Source organism: Columba livia, chromosome 12 (genome assembly GCF_036013475.1).
Source record: "Columba livia isolate bColLiv1 breed racing homer chromosome 12, bColLiv1.pat.W.v2, whole genome shotgun sequence".
Lineage (NCBI taxonomy): Eukaryota > Metazoa > Chordata > Aves > Columbiformes > Columbidae > Columba > Columba livia.
Genome location: NC_088613.1, coordinates 6,261,995 through 6,275,122, shown reverse-complemented (window position 1 = coordinate 6,275,122; position 13,128 = coordinate 6,261,995). Strand labels below are relative to the sequence as shown.

The 13,128-nt window shown below is 42.0% G+C and overlaps 1 protein-coding gene and 1 non-coding gene across 9 annotated transcripts; both read right to left on the bottom strand.

Moving 5' to 3' along the window:
- Positions 1-1,081: 1,081 nt before the first annotated feature.
- RBMX (RNA binding motif protein X-linked) lies at positions 1,082-11,774 on the bottom strand. 8 transcript variants are annotated; one of them, XM_065077527.1, is made up of 9 exons: positions 11,650-11,774; positions 10,123-10,249; positions 9,815-9,921; positions 4,323-4,494; positions 3,100-3,216; positions 2,619-2,733; positions 2,378-2,503; positions 2,198-2,301; positions 1,082-1,693 (listed from the first exon to the last, which is right to left on the bottom strand). In XM_065077527.1, exons 2-9 carry the CDS (start codon positions 10,229-10,231, stop codon positions 1,386-1,388), a joined length of 1,158 nt encoding a protein of 385 aa, XP_064933599.1. In that variant the 5' UTR covers positions 10,232-10,249; positions 11,650-11,774; the 3' UTR covers positions 1,082-1,385. The 8 variants fall into 8 exon arrangements, with proteins under 8 accessions (XP_064933599.1, XP_064933603.1, XP_064933600.1 ...); XM_065077531.1 differs by having other exon boundaries at positions 2,198-2,286; XM_065077528.1 differs by having other exon boundaries at positions 11,666-11,771.
- On the bottom strand, positions 9,992-10,065 carry LOC135575303 (small nucleolar RNA SNORD61). The gene has a single exon (XR_010465790.1). It is a non-coding gene; the product is annotated as a small nucleolar RNA SNORD61 (small nucleolar RNA).
- Positions 11,775-13,128: the final 1,354 nt, after the last annotated feature.

Here is a 13,128-nt window from a genome sequence, read left to right as displayed (position 1 = left end):
TCCCTGTAACGCAGTGTCAAAACTAAACAGTCAGGCATCCAACTAAACAAGTTTGCAATGGCTTGCTTCAAAATCCCAATAGCCGAGTGGATACTTGTCAATCTAAACCAATTCCTGGTTTCACGAGGCTTTAATTTTCTTTAATACAGCATATGCAGCCTCTTTAAGCACCTTCACTGGAAGATACTGGGCACAAAATACCCCCTCCCAACCCTACTTGGCAATATTCTGTCTACAGTGCGCTGCATCATGTCTTTAGTTTCAGAATTTGTGCCATAAATACTTTTTTCAAGAAGAAATGTTGAATTTGGAGAACTTCTAATGTATTGAAGTATTTTCCTTTTTTTATCTAAAGAGCACTTCCATTGCCATAATGTGCAGCTTGTCTTACTGTACTAGAGGAAGCTAACTTGATTCAATTTTTGATTTAGACTGAAAAACTAGTTTGCTTTGCTTACCATCTTTGCTGTTTCAGAGGCATTTGATGCTTTAAATCAGCTGTGGAATGCTGAAAGATTCACTTGTTTTTATGAAGCCATAAGCCTTTGAGAAGTTGGAGAGAAAGACTTCTTTGCTTATCTTATTTTCTCCTTTGGAATCAAAGATGTTCCTTTAAAAGTGAAACACTACAGAGTTGCAAAAATTTGAAACAGTATGAGTAAGCATCGTTTTGCAGCTTCTTTGATGGAATTGGTCATTTTTTTTTTTTTACAGTATTTTGTAGCTGACTTACATGTACATGATTTGGAGGGGAGATCTTTTCAAACTCCCCATGAAACAGTAGGAAGGCAGAAAATAGTATTATCCACTTGTTTTTCAGGTTAAGTGAATGATATCCTGTATTTTTCTTTACACACGGATCTGAAGGCATTTTGTACCAGGAACACTGTGACTTCAAATTCTAGGCAAAACTGCCCTTTGTGCGTAATATCCCCACCACCCTCCAAATCACAAGCAATACTTTCTTTAAGAATGAGATGCTGAACATGTAGAACAATCCATCTCCATGTCAGATGGTTGGATGTTGTGTGGAAGATCTTAAGAACTGCTTGTTCCATTCATGAGGAAAATCAGATGGGAATTGTGGCATTTCAGGGAAACTTTACTTTGAAAATTACAACACTAGTACACAGCTCAGGTTTCATACATTTAACATCTGCTTTTTGAAAGAAATGTTAACAATTTTGAAATGAAATTAAACATTGGTTTAACTTTTCCTCACAAAAGCATGAAAGTCATGGAGGGGAAAACTTAACAGGCAACAATAGAAAAAGGTAAAAACAACTTTTTCTTTTAGTAGTCCTCTGGTAGTAAAGATAAAACAACTTCCACTTTTCGTTGTTTTGAGAAGTAATGTATCTTGGTCCAAAAGTTTAAGAGTGTTTTTAATATCTGCTTCTGCCTCCACCTCTATCGGATCTGCTTCCACCACGGCCACCACCTCTGGGTGCTCCGCGGCTCGAACTACTGTAAGAATCACGAGGAGGTGGATAGCCCCTTTCCATGGATGGGGGAAGACCCCTGTCTTGTCTTCCAACACGGTCACGGCCACTTGAGTAGACATCACTTCTGCTGCTTGAGTAACTTTCTCGGCTTCCATATCCATCTCGTGTGCTGCCGTAATCATCATATCGACTGCTTCCACCATAAGATGGCGGGGGCCCTCGTGCAGGTGGAGCACTACGTGAGTTACCTGCAGGGTCAACGGTCAGGTAATATGGCAACACCACAAGTTATATATAACAATTTCAATCTGAACTTACAGAACTGCTGTATTAAATGTTTACTGCTACTCTTTTGCATGTATTGAGATGTTCTTAATATTATCTGCCATGTTAATGGTATTTAAAGTAGGGATTGCATATCAGGCAGTGAGTGGATTTAAAGACTCTGAAGGAATGATGACGGTGTTTATTCAGGCAGGCTCTTTAATGGGTATTCCAGAACAGGTTGTTATTTTAGAGAAGAAACTCAGCCATATTTTCCAGAGATAGTTGCAATTTTGAACTGTAGACTTTGCTTCTTTAGCTTATAGTTTACTTTAAAAGATGCTCAAATGATAACCAACACCTGCACTTTCACTGTAAGGGGAAAAAAAAGCGTTCCACTTCCCCCTAAAGCACAAGCAACCCAGTAAAACCCAGGTTTTATGAAACCTGTAACAAATTACTACATGATCCTAAAAATGAATTCTTACCATAACTCTCATACGAATCTCTGTAAGAGCCTCCACTTGGATGATCTGAGTAGTCTCTGTCACGTCCACCACCATATCCATCACGATCACTATAGGAGGAAAGACTACTAAGACTTAGTACAAATCAGTGGGATCACAGCAAGACTACAATGACAGGGAGAAAAATCAAACAGTAGGTACCTATATCCCCTAGAGGGGTATTCATCACGTGAACTGGAATGACCATAATCACGATACGCGTAGTCTCGTGGAGGTGGCGCATAGTCCCGCGTATCCCTGGAACTGGGATAATCTCTGCTTGAATAACTACGAAGAACAAGAATGGGGGATGTTAGCTGCGTGTCATACCTTGAAAGATAAAGGATCAAAATCCTTCTCTGAACAATAAAAAAGGCCAAACTAAATTAGTAGAACAATTTACCCATCTTTAGTGCTGTAGCCATCATCTCTTGGAGACATGTAGACATCTCTTCGCGATGGCATTGGTTCTCTGCGCGGGGGACCACCATAACTGTCCCTTCCACGTGACACAGGAGCTTAAGAGAAACAGCCCAGATTTTAAAAATTAATTAGCATTTAGCCACGCAGAAGACTCAAGGCCGGTTACACGTTAGCAGACTCTTTATAGCAATTAAAACATCTTCCTGTAGCCTAAATTTGTAGTACTTTGTATTTCTGCTTGTACAGTTTTAAAGCAGCATTAGAAGGAACACACTCATCACATCACACCAATTTGTTCCAATCAGCTATGGAATCATATTGGTATGAATCGATAGATTAGAAAAACAAAATACTATCCCACAGCAGCTTTAAAGTTAGAACAAATGACTGGAAACAGTTCCTCAAGAAAAACTATGGTACTACAGCTGACTAAACAACAAAATAAATCAGGAAGTTCTTACCTCTTCCTCCCATGCTACTGCTACGCACTGGTCCTGAAGGTGCAGACCTTTTAGGTGGAGGACCTCCACTTCGTGGAGGTGGACCTCTCTTCATGGGAAGTGGCCCTCGAGAAGACCCTACAAGCATATGCCATAAACCAATTTGTTATTTCTGTGATATTCACCTGCATGCCCCTCAAGTCTGAACTACAATAACCTAGGCACTGTTATTACCACTGCCATCAACAGTAGATCTCTAAAATTAGACCTCAAAACCTTCTCTTGTGTTTTGTTCATTACTATAGATGCTACTGGCAGAAATGAGAGCACACCAAGCTAACCCTTCCATAGCCTACATTCCTGTCAATAACTGTCTTTTAGAACTTATTATCCAAAAGCCACAGGGTGTGCCAAGGGAGAAAGACAGCTGATATGTGCAATCAATCACAGTTCAAATGCTCAAAAAGTTACTGTCCTCAGAAGACAAGAGCCACCTGGGAAGATGCACAAGAGAAGATCCTACATAGAGAGGGAACAGAGGCACTAAAGAGTCTGTAGAACCTACTACACAGACTCTTCAAGACAGGAGTTTTCACTACCTCCAGGGTTGTTTTTCCTCATTACAGCTTCTACTATTATACCTCAGGTGCTGCTTGCTTTTTAAGCGACAGTTTGTTTCGATACTGAGAAGTCTCTGAATAAACAGCTGTATCTAAAGTTAAAGGATATCCAGTATCAAGTAATGTACTATCCTTCCACTTCAGAAAGCTTCAACTCATCGCACTGCTAGTTATTAACAACAAACATGGCCTAGCTTCCTTAATTCCCATTATGATCTGGAAGGATCAGTCCTAGGATTTAGTAAGTTTAGACTTCTTGCCAGTAAGAATGAAAGGCAGTTCCCTTTCCCTGGTGGAAGAGAATCGCTTTTTCAACTTGAATACCAGAAAGCTTCCTTTCTCACGTGCAGGGCAGGAGTTTTGTTTTTCTTTCATAACCAAAAGTCAAGTGGAGTGTTAGTTGTAGAAGGGAATCTTCATATTTGAAAGCCTTTTCTTAAGGTGTACTTGCCTAATCAAAAATTTGACTAAACTGCTGAGATCATATTTCATCATTTTAGTAACGAACAAGGAGTGCACTATTCATCTGTTTTGACTTTTTTTTTTCCAGTAGGATTTATTGTCATCTTCCAATGGCATTTTCTTGTATGTTGTCCAAGTATATAATGAGAGGTAAATACATACCCAAGTGACTCCCTCTTGAAGGTGGTCCTCTCGCGCCACTTCCGCCTCTTCCACCTCTAAGGCCCCTGGGAGGACCCCTGCTTCGTGGAGGGGGTGGCGGCCCACGCCTACCACCACTTTCAAAGGATGGCTTGGTTGCTTGTTCCACTTTAATTGCCTTCCCATCTAATGACTAAAGAAGAAGCTGCTTTACTTACTGCTCAGTCATGTTTGTATTTCTTAAATTAAGCCCCTCTTGCTTCACTATTATGGGGCTTCCTGTTTATAAAGTTAGAGCAACTCTAGAACTGATTTCAGTCTTCAGTACTAGTCCCCATGTACTCAGCAGCACGTTGGGCCTAATTTCTATAGTACTTCATTCTTGTGGTATTGATGAAAAAAAAAATACAGAGCAGCATCAGAAATGACTTTCAGTGAAAACACAAGTGTCCAATGATTACGGCAGCCCCATGTCATTTATTCTGTAAATGAAACATGATTTATGATCTCCAATTTACTTTCAATTGCCACGGACTTTTGTACCAAACTAGGACTGCACCAGTTGTTACAGGATTAAGCTGAAGACATCTTAGCTTCAGTTGGGGTTTCTGGCAATGGGGAGGCCGTTTAGTACATTTTCTTCATGTTCTGATAAACTGGTGATCACTGAAGTATTTAAGTAATTTGAGCATCTATAAAGCAGACTGAGTATGATAATTCACCCTTCTTTTCTACTGTTTCAAGCTGGGTTTTCGAAAAGGTGACTATCACAATTAACACTATCACTTGCTTTTCCAGAGTGGAGGCGCTTTGTGGTTTTGAGGTGTGGAAGCTTTTTCTGGAATACAGACCTGTGATAACTCTGCAGCCAACTACTATACCTCCAACATCAGCAGATGGTTAAGACATATTGGTTAACTCAATCTAATTGATCAAATTTCTGTACAATCTTCTGGACACCACACATTGGTAATTATAGCAGAGCCAAGATTGCAAGCTCTACTGAAGTTAGGAGTTAGGTTACAGCACACCTACCCTGGCAAACAGTTTATTTGCCTTTTTTAGCAGTTAAATATTAACTCTGCTATGACAGTTAATAAAGTATACACGAAGGAAGTGTTTATTGCACTTTACTGCAATAAATGAACAAGAACATGACTGCTAGTAATGTCTTACTCTGATAGTTTTTTTACCAAAGTACTGAATATTTTTTGTTCACCAATGAAATGTAGCTCTCTCTGAAATAAGCCATTTTAGTATCTCATGTATTCTGCCACCATATGTCGTTGAAGCTACTGTTTGAAAAACCTATATGCATATCTATAGGTCCAACTTGATCCACTGTGAGATAAAATAATAGTAAAATCATACTGGTCTTGGCTTTGACTTAAAATATTTTACTTATGGAAGGCTCCTCAAAAAGCCTTTTGGCATGACAAGCTGAAACATTCCAGGAATGAGCATTAATACCTCTAATCACTGGAACTTCTGTGTTCATATTATATAATTTTGCCATCATCATTCACCTGTTTCAGTCATCCTTCTCAAAATGGGAAGAGTGGGGCTTGAAGCCTTAAGCTTTGCCACCACAACCACTGGTGTCCTCAACTCCACAGCAGATTCCTGACAGCTTATTTCACGCTTGGAAACCAACCACCATCCCCTTCTGCTAGCATCAGTTATGAAAACCTGGATGCTAGGTTCAAGTTCTTTCCTTTTATATGTAGAAGGTACAGTTTTCCTTATCATTTCTCCTCCTGTTTCCTTCTGCCTTGTGCTTATGCATCTTACTTAGGCAAAAGATAGGTTTCTTTTGAAACTGCTTTATGCAAGAAGCATTAAAAAGCTATGCCTAAGTTCCAAAAAGACCTTTCATTAGGTCAAATAACATTTTGTTTGTTTTTGCTAACCAGGAGAAGGTATTTGTCAAGGTTTGTCCTGTTTTAAAGCAGAAGGGACAACTTCATTTTGTTGGTTCTTATGTGAAGGAATAAAGGTCTCACCTCACTAAACAGAAAAAACTCAGACAAGCCAACTCGGAATACAGAATATTCTTCAATGAGCCCAAAACACCTGCTGTCGACACAAACCTAGGTTGGTGTTTATAACCTTGATTCAGAGTGTTACAGTAGCATTTTCAGTATAATATAGGCACCATAAAGTACAGTCACCTTGGTGCTAAAACACAGGAAAGCCATTTAAGATGAGAGTCATTTAAGGATAATAATAAATTGGTAGTCAAACTCCTGTAAGTGGAATGAGCTTTATAAGGTGAGCCAGGGAACCTTAAACAGAATTAGAGAACTGTCCAGTGAACTGTTTCATGTTCCAACAGAAAAGATTAATGAAATTTGAAGTTTTAGAAGTGGGGCAGAAAACAAGTATTCCAAAGAAACTATTACAGAAACTACATGAAAGTGCAACCTAAGATCATGCAGAGCTTTCCTCTCCGAAGGATCATTTTCTGTTGATGTTGCAGTGACCACCATTTCTGCATGTTCCTTGAAGGCGACATCAAGTAGGCTCCCTTTCACCAAATATATTCAAGAACTCAAGATCATTTCTTATTCAGCTGCTCTTCTACATGTTGCATTGCTTCTTCATCAAAAGAACTGGGACCATTTTCTGTTCATTAGTGGAAGAACCTTCTGCAGTGCTGAGTACAGTTTAGACTGTTTGGATTTTCAGTATTTGCTTCCAGGCTCTTAACACAGTCCAGCTGGTTTGGCAGGTCTACACTGGAATGAAGATCTCTGGCTTGTCACAGATGTTTCCTCTAAGGCTGTATTCTCTCTTTAGTTATTCATTTTTTCCTCAGGAGTTAAAATCAAGAGATCATGAGAACAGCACAGAATACTGCACAAAATGTCCACTATGGACCTGGAGTACTCACACTTGTATCCAGATAAGCACATATATTTAATGATAACATTATGTAGACTTGACAACCATGGAATTATGGTTCTTCTTGAAGAAGGTTAATCATTTGGGATGATAAAGTATTTCTAACACGTCTTCTGTGCTGCTCAGACATGCTAACATTGATCCAATTTTGCAGAAAAAGTAATTTTAATGAGAAATCTCCATCCCCACTCCAAAACCATTATCTCCTGACCTCTTTCTGCAGGACTGAAATTAATCTTCAACAAGCATGCTTAGTCTAGGCTATGCTTGTCTCATTTTACAATGAAATATAATTAACTCCCTTCATTCCCCCCACCCAGAAAGGAGCAGAACATTGGACATCTGGTTTTTCACGAATATTTGCATAGCAAAAAATCAAATCCACATTTATTCTCACAGAATCTATCCAAGTCAGCCTCTTCTACTGGCTGCAACTTTGAATTCCTTTGGAATGACATAATGTGCAACACACTGGAGATGCAGAACTCTTCCGACGGCCAGACAGGTCAACTAACTCCTTACAGACTGCCTAGATTATTGTTTGCACAGTGCTTCTGCTGCTTCTCAAGTGCCTGAAATTCTCATGAACACTCCAATCCATCATTTCCAAATGGACAAAAATCTCCAAGTTCTCATTTATTACAATGATCTCTTTCCACAGCATGCCTTCAACATCACTCCTCAGATCTAGAACGCAGGGTCTTTGAGGTACAAGCAGTACTTATTGTTCAGAAGGCTTTCTGAAGATGAGGGTAAGAGACTACCTCATGAACATCTTCCACATCTTTCATATCCATGGTTGAATCATACTACACCAGTACAAAACTGGAACCATACACAGCAGCACCTAAAGGTTTGTTAAAAAAGTCATTCTAGACAAATCCCAAGCGAGGATGTTATTTTCATCTACTATTTGCAGATGAAGGCACTCTTAGATTTGTAGAGTTGAAGACTGAAACCATGAGAATGATGATCCACAAGGCAGTACTTTCCAGGATTTCTTGACAGTGATGGAGATGGTGCATTCCAGAACATGCAGACATTACCTCAGCCACAAACACTCAATGTCATTTAGCAACTTTACTAAGCATTACTTTCCTTAATGTTTCCACTGTGACCAAACACATGCCACAACCTTCAAGATTTAGAACAGTTGGAGATTACTTTTAGAGGTATTTTCATTTTACAGCTGCACTCCACAAACACTTAGGATTACTGTCTGAACTCCTTCAGTCTGACAAGTAGTTGTTGGTGCTTGACATTACCTTATGGGAGGGTTCAGTGTAATGACTACTTCAGAAGAAATCAGTGTTTAAGAACTGCAGTAAACAAGTCTTCAGAACTGTAGCAAACTACACAATGAAGAAATAAATTCAATAAAAGGAGCATCTTTAAGGATGTTTAGGGTGGTACAGAAAGGACATAATCTGACTTATCACTCTCTGCCTTGACAGAAATGCCTAACTTGTTTAAAAAGCAAGCAACGTTCCGAAGAAATCAAAGCTAATTGTCATGAGGTTGTCCTAAAGCCGCCAGACACTAAGTACACAGCAGAAAGCCTGCTGTAACACAAAGCAAGGAAATTCTACTATTTGTGTTCACTGTCAACACTACAGCAAGCTTATTTTCTTATTCCTGAGGTGCAAATATTCATTGTGTTATACTTACTGACTGCAATGACTGACATTTCTCTTTCACTTCAATGTCTTACGCTAACAAGACAAACAACTGTGTGAAATGTATCTCAGAGACAGTGCACAGAAAAAGGCCAGTGCATGACCTTAATACAGCTGTCCAGATTATGCATGAAAAAACAAGAGTCAGAAATGGAAGTTAAATGAGAAGCCAACTTTCACTGCCTAATGAGACAGCACCTCTGTTGAAGCAGCTCTTGACCATTAAGTTGCAAACTTGGCATCTAGCTTTTCAAGCACATGCTGGAACAGACACAGATCACAAGATCCTAGAGTTTCTTCACAAACTATCCTGATCTATCTCAGAATTTTTGCTCCAAATTCTTAGATTTTCTTTTTAAAGACATAACATATGCATGAAATATGTACTTCTTTAAGCCATGTAGTTACGTTGTATGGTGCAAACAAGCACATTCATACATGCTAAACAGACTGATGATATAACTCACAAATGTATGAGGGTATCTACTGATTACCAGATAATGTAGCAATGCCATCAACACTCCAGCACAGCAGGGAAGTCACATTAAACCCATGTTAAGGGAAGCACTGTTTTCAGTTAAGTCACTTCCCTAAAGTGTAATTGACACAGTACAGCATTCAAATATAATAAAACAAAAACATAATACTGGACATGCAAGAATGAAGAGCTGATTACTAGCCCTCCATCACCAATTAAAAACAAAAAGTGTGACTGACAGCCAGACTTCACTTTTTACTGTCAAATCCAGAATCAGGAGAAACTAACTCCAGCTTTGTGGAAACAAACATGTTTTGCCAAATTTAAAGTTATGACTTGTCTCCAGGATCTTCCATCTCTTTGTCCTTCCAACTTTTATTACTAGGCAATTTACCCCAAAGATAAATATTGCTGGTCAGTAACAACGGTGACATATAATCGGTCTTAATTCCTACCTTTCCATTCATATCTCTGGCAGCATCTTGTGCATCTGCTGGACTCTCAAATGTGACAAATGCAAATCCTCTGGACTTGTTGGTTTCACGATCTTTCATCAAAAGAACTGCAGAGATAAAGCTGTGTAAGCTTTTCCTATAATCAGGCAGCAACACTTTACCTTTATATAACCTTTTAAGCTCAGAACTTCTTAGAGGACATGAAAGCACCATCATCTCAGATGATCAATGCTAAAAAAAGTCATCATAGCTACGTTGTTGCGTTTTATTTTTTTACTGTCTTTAAATAGCAAGGTTTTTCTTTTTACCTTCCACAATGCGTCCATATTTGCCAAATACAGCCTCAAGGGCTTTTTCATTAGTCTCTGTGTTCAGGCCCCCAATGAAGAGTTTCCCAGGACGATCTGCTTCAACCATTTTGATTCTGCAAATGACCTATTAAAAGCAAAAGGTCGTTATTAACAAAACATTAGACTGCCACTGTGACTTCCATAGCACCTCATGGAATACAAGTAACTTCCTCACTTAAAAGCACAAGCAAATTTTCTTGAGCAAGATGTCAATTAAGAGATGTGAGGTATAAAGCAGGTAAGAAAATAATATTTTTAGACTGAACCAACTAGTAGTATTACCTTCAGTTACTTCTTCATATTATATAGTCTACTTCAAAGAGATTAACTAAGAAGTAGAACAAAGCACTGATGAGAACTCTCTTAAGATCAAGTATTATTGCTGAATGTGAAAAAATTTCCATGGTTATATCTTTTTGCCTTCAACGGTAATCCTAGCACTCCCTCCCTCTAAATCCTGCCATAGAAATTTCTGTAAATTTACTTAATATGTTAAAGCAGTACCAAACATTAGTTTAACGGCAGCTTGAGCCAATATTCTAAATTATGATAATTTTTAGAAGTATTTAAAATACACTGACACTACGCCAAAGTTCTGGCCTACACGTGAGCCTGAACGGATACCAGAGCATCACTGCAGGTGTGCACATCAAGGCCACGGTTAAGGCAGGGGATATTGGGGGACTGAAAAATATAATAAAAGAAGGCCAAAGACAAAGCAAAACCTTAAGGTGCCCGGCGAAACGCCTGGCGCCTGTGGCCATGAACACTGCCCGCATGTCTCCAACGCAATGGCGGGAAAGCCGCAGTGGGGTGCACGTAGGGCCCGGCGCAGCCCCGCACGGACCGCAGAGACAAAGCCGCCCCCGGGAAGCGGGAGGCCGGTGGGGCCGAGCCGCCCAAGAGCCCGTGGCGCGACCGTCTCCCTACCCCCATCCCCGCCGCCAAGGCGCGTTCCGGAACGGAGGGGGGGGCGTCAGACCCTCCGCGGTCTCCAGGCACCTCTACAAAATGGCGGACACCTTTAGTAGGGGCTTTTCTCCCTCTCGGCGCCAAACGACCGCCGCGACGCTAACCCCACCGAGTACCTCAATCCCGTTTTAAACTCTCTCCCCGGCGTGGCCGCCGCCCTCCCTTCGTCCTCTTCGGGGATGCGGAGACCCGCGCGGCGGGACCTCCAACAGAATCCCCGCACCTAAAATGGCGGCCGCCGCGCCTCACGCGTTTGGGACCCCCCCACACCCCGCCACAGCCGCACTGCTCCCACCACCCGACGTAGGACCAGGCGGCCGGGGCGGCAGGCCTGGCTCCGCCGCGCCTCACCCGGGGCCCGCAGCGGCGAGCGTGCAGCACACAGCCCCCTCACCTACGGACCGGACCTTTCGCCGTGGCCCCCACCTTCCGCGGCCCGCAATCGCCCCGCAGAGCCCCGCCTGCCCCCCTCCCAGAGCCCTCGGGCCTGCTGAACTCCCCGGCAGCGCTCACCTCCGCTACGACCGACCTGCAACTGCGCAATGAGGGGTGAACAAAGGCGCTGGAGGCCTTTATACCGCTGACGTCACCAGCCGGCCGGGACCCCGGATGCAGGCGGCGGCGCGGCCGGCAGGGGGGCGGCGCGGGAGGGAACGGGCCCCCGGGCGCTGCGGGGTGGGGCGGCCCGTCCTGCCGGCGGAGCGGGGCGGGGGCCGTGAGTCGCGATAAATGAGCGCGGCTGGAGCCCCCGGCTGGGAAAGACGGGCAGCTGTCGGTCCCTCTTTGTCTGCCGGCCCTTCTGCTGACAGGGGCGGCAGCGCCTCGTCCCGCTTCAGAGCAGGATGCCCAAAGGAGCGATCGCTTCGCTAATTCGGAGGCAAAATCACTGACAAGAGGGTCAGTTTAACTTTGGGATGTGTCTGTGCGGGAGGTTAGCCCTGTTCAGCTAAACCAGTCTCAAAGCGTTTTGACTTAATATATGGGCAAATCAATACTTCCTCAGATACTTAAACTGAAATAAGTGTAGTTTGAAACGAAATAATGTTGATAACACAAAGTTTTGTATTGGTTCAAGTAACTAATTTTTAAAATTACATCTGAGGTTCAACTGAGGTATTTTGCTGACTAAACCTCATAGCTGAAAAATTAGGAGGGAGTTTATACATACAAACCTAAGTTTCCATAATTTGAATTTGTAGATTATATGAACTGGTATTAATCAGTCATCAAGGCCTGTTTTCTTAGAGTCTCTTAAGCTAATTACTGCTCAGTCTCTTAACTCAAAAATGGATTTTTATTACCTTCTTAAACTGGTAAAAGTTAAGTTGCCTTATTATGTATTCTGTGTGTTTTTTAAAAAGGGTTTTTGCAGGCCTGTCTGTCTCTATCGTCCTTTTATAAGAATTCCAGAGGCACAGTGAATATGGGTCTTGAAAACTGGTAGCCAGGACCTGTAACTGTCACCCATTCCTACTCCTCGAAGAAGGACCCTTAGGCTTGATTTCTACATGATGCAAAAGTTAAGGCATTCCGGGTTCCTTGATCATTTTAGGATTTCCTATATCTCCTGGCTCATCCTTGCACACACTGCCAAGGTGTATCACAGGTAAATTATTTATTACATGTGGTTCCCGTGCTGAAATCCCCCTGGGATTAAGTGGAGAATTTAAAACCTCAAATGAAGCCTCTGATCCCAGGACAGAGTTAACAGGATGCCAGCAGCGGGTTCTGTGTGTTCCTGGGGACTTGCAGTGCTGAGAGATGTCTCAGGTCAGAGGAGCCACTCTCCAGAGCCACCCCATGTTCCTGCATCTGCGGTGGCAGCTCCCTGGGTGGCTTTTCCCAAGGCTTTTCTAAGAGTATCCATGCTGTATGGTCAGCAACGGTGCCTTGCACGTATTCAGGCTCCGGCTCGTACATACCAAGATCCCTTTCCTTTCAGATAGCATAACATGTCCTCATTGAGAAGTCCCTGGGGCTGGCAGGGCTCCA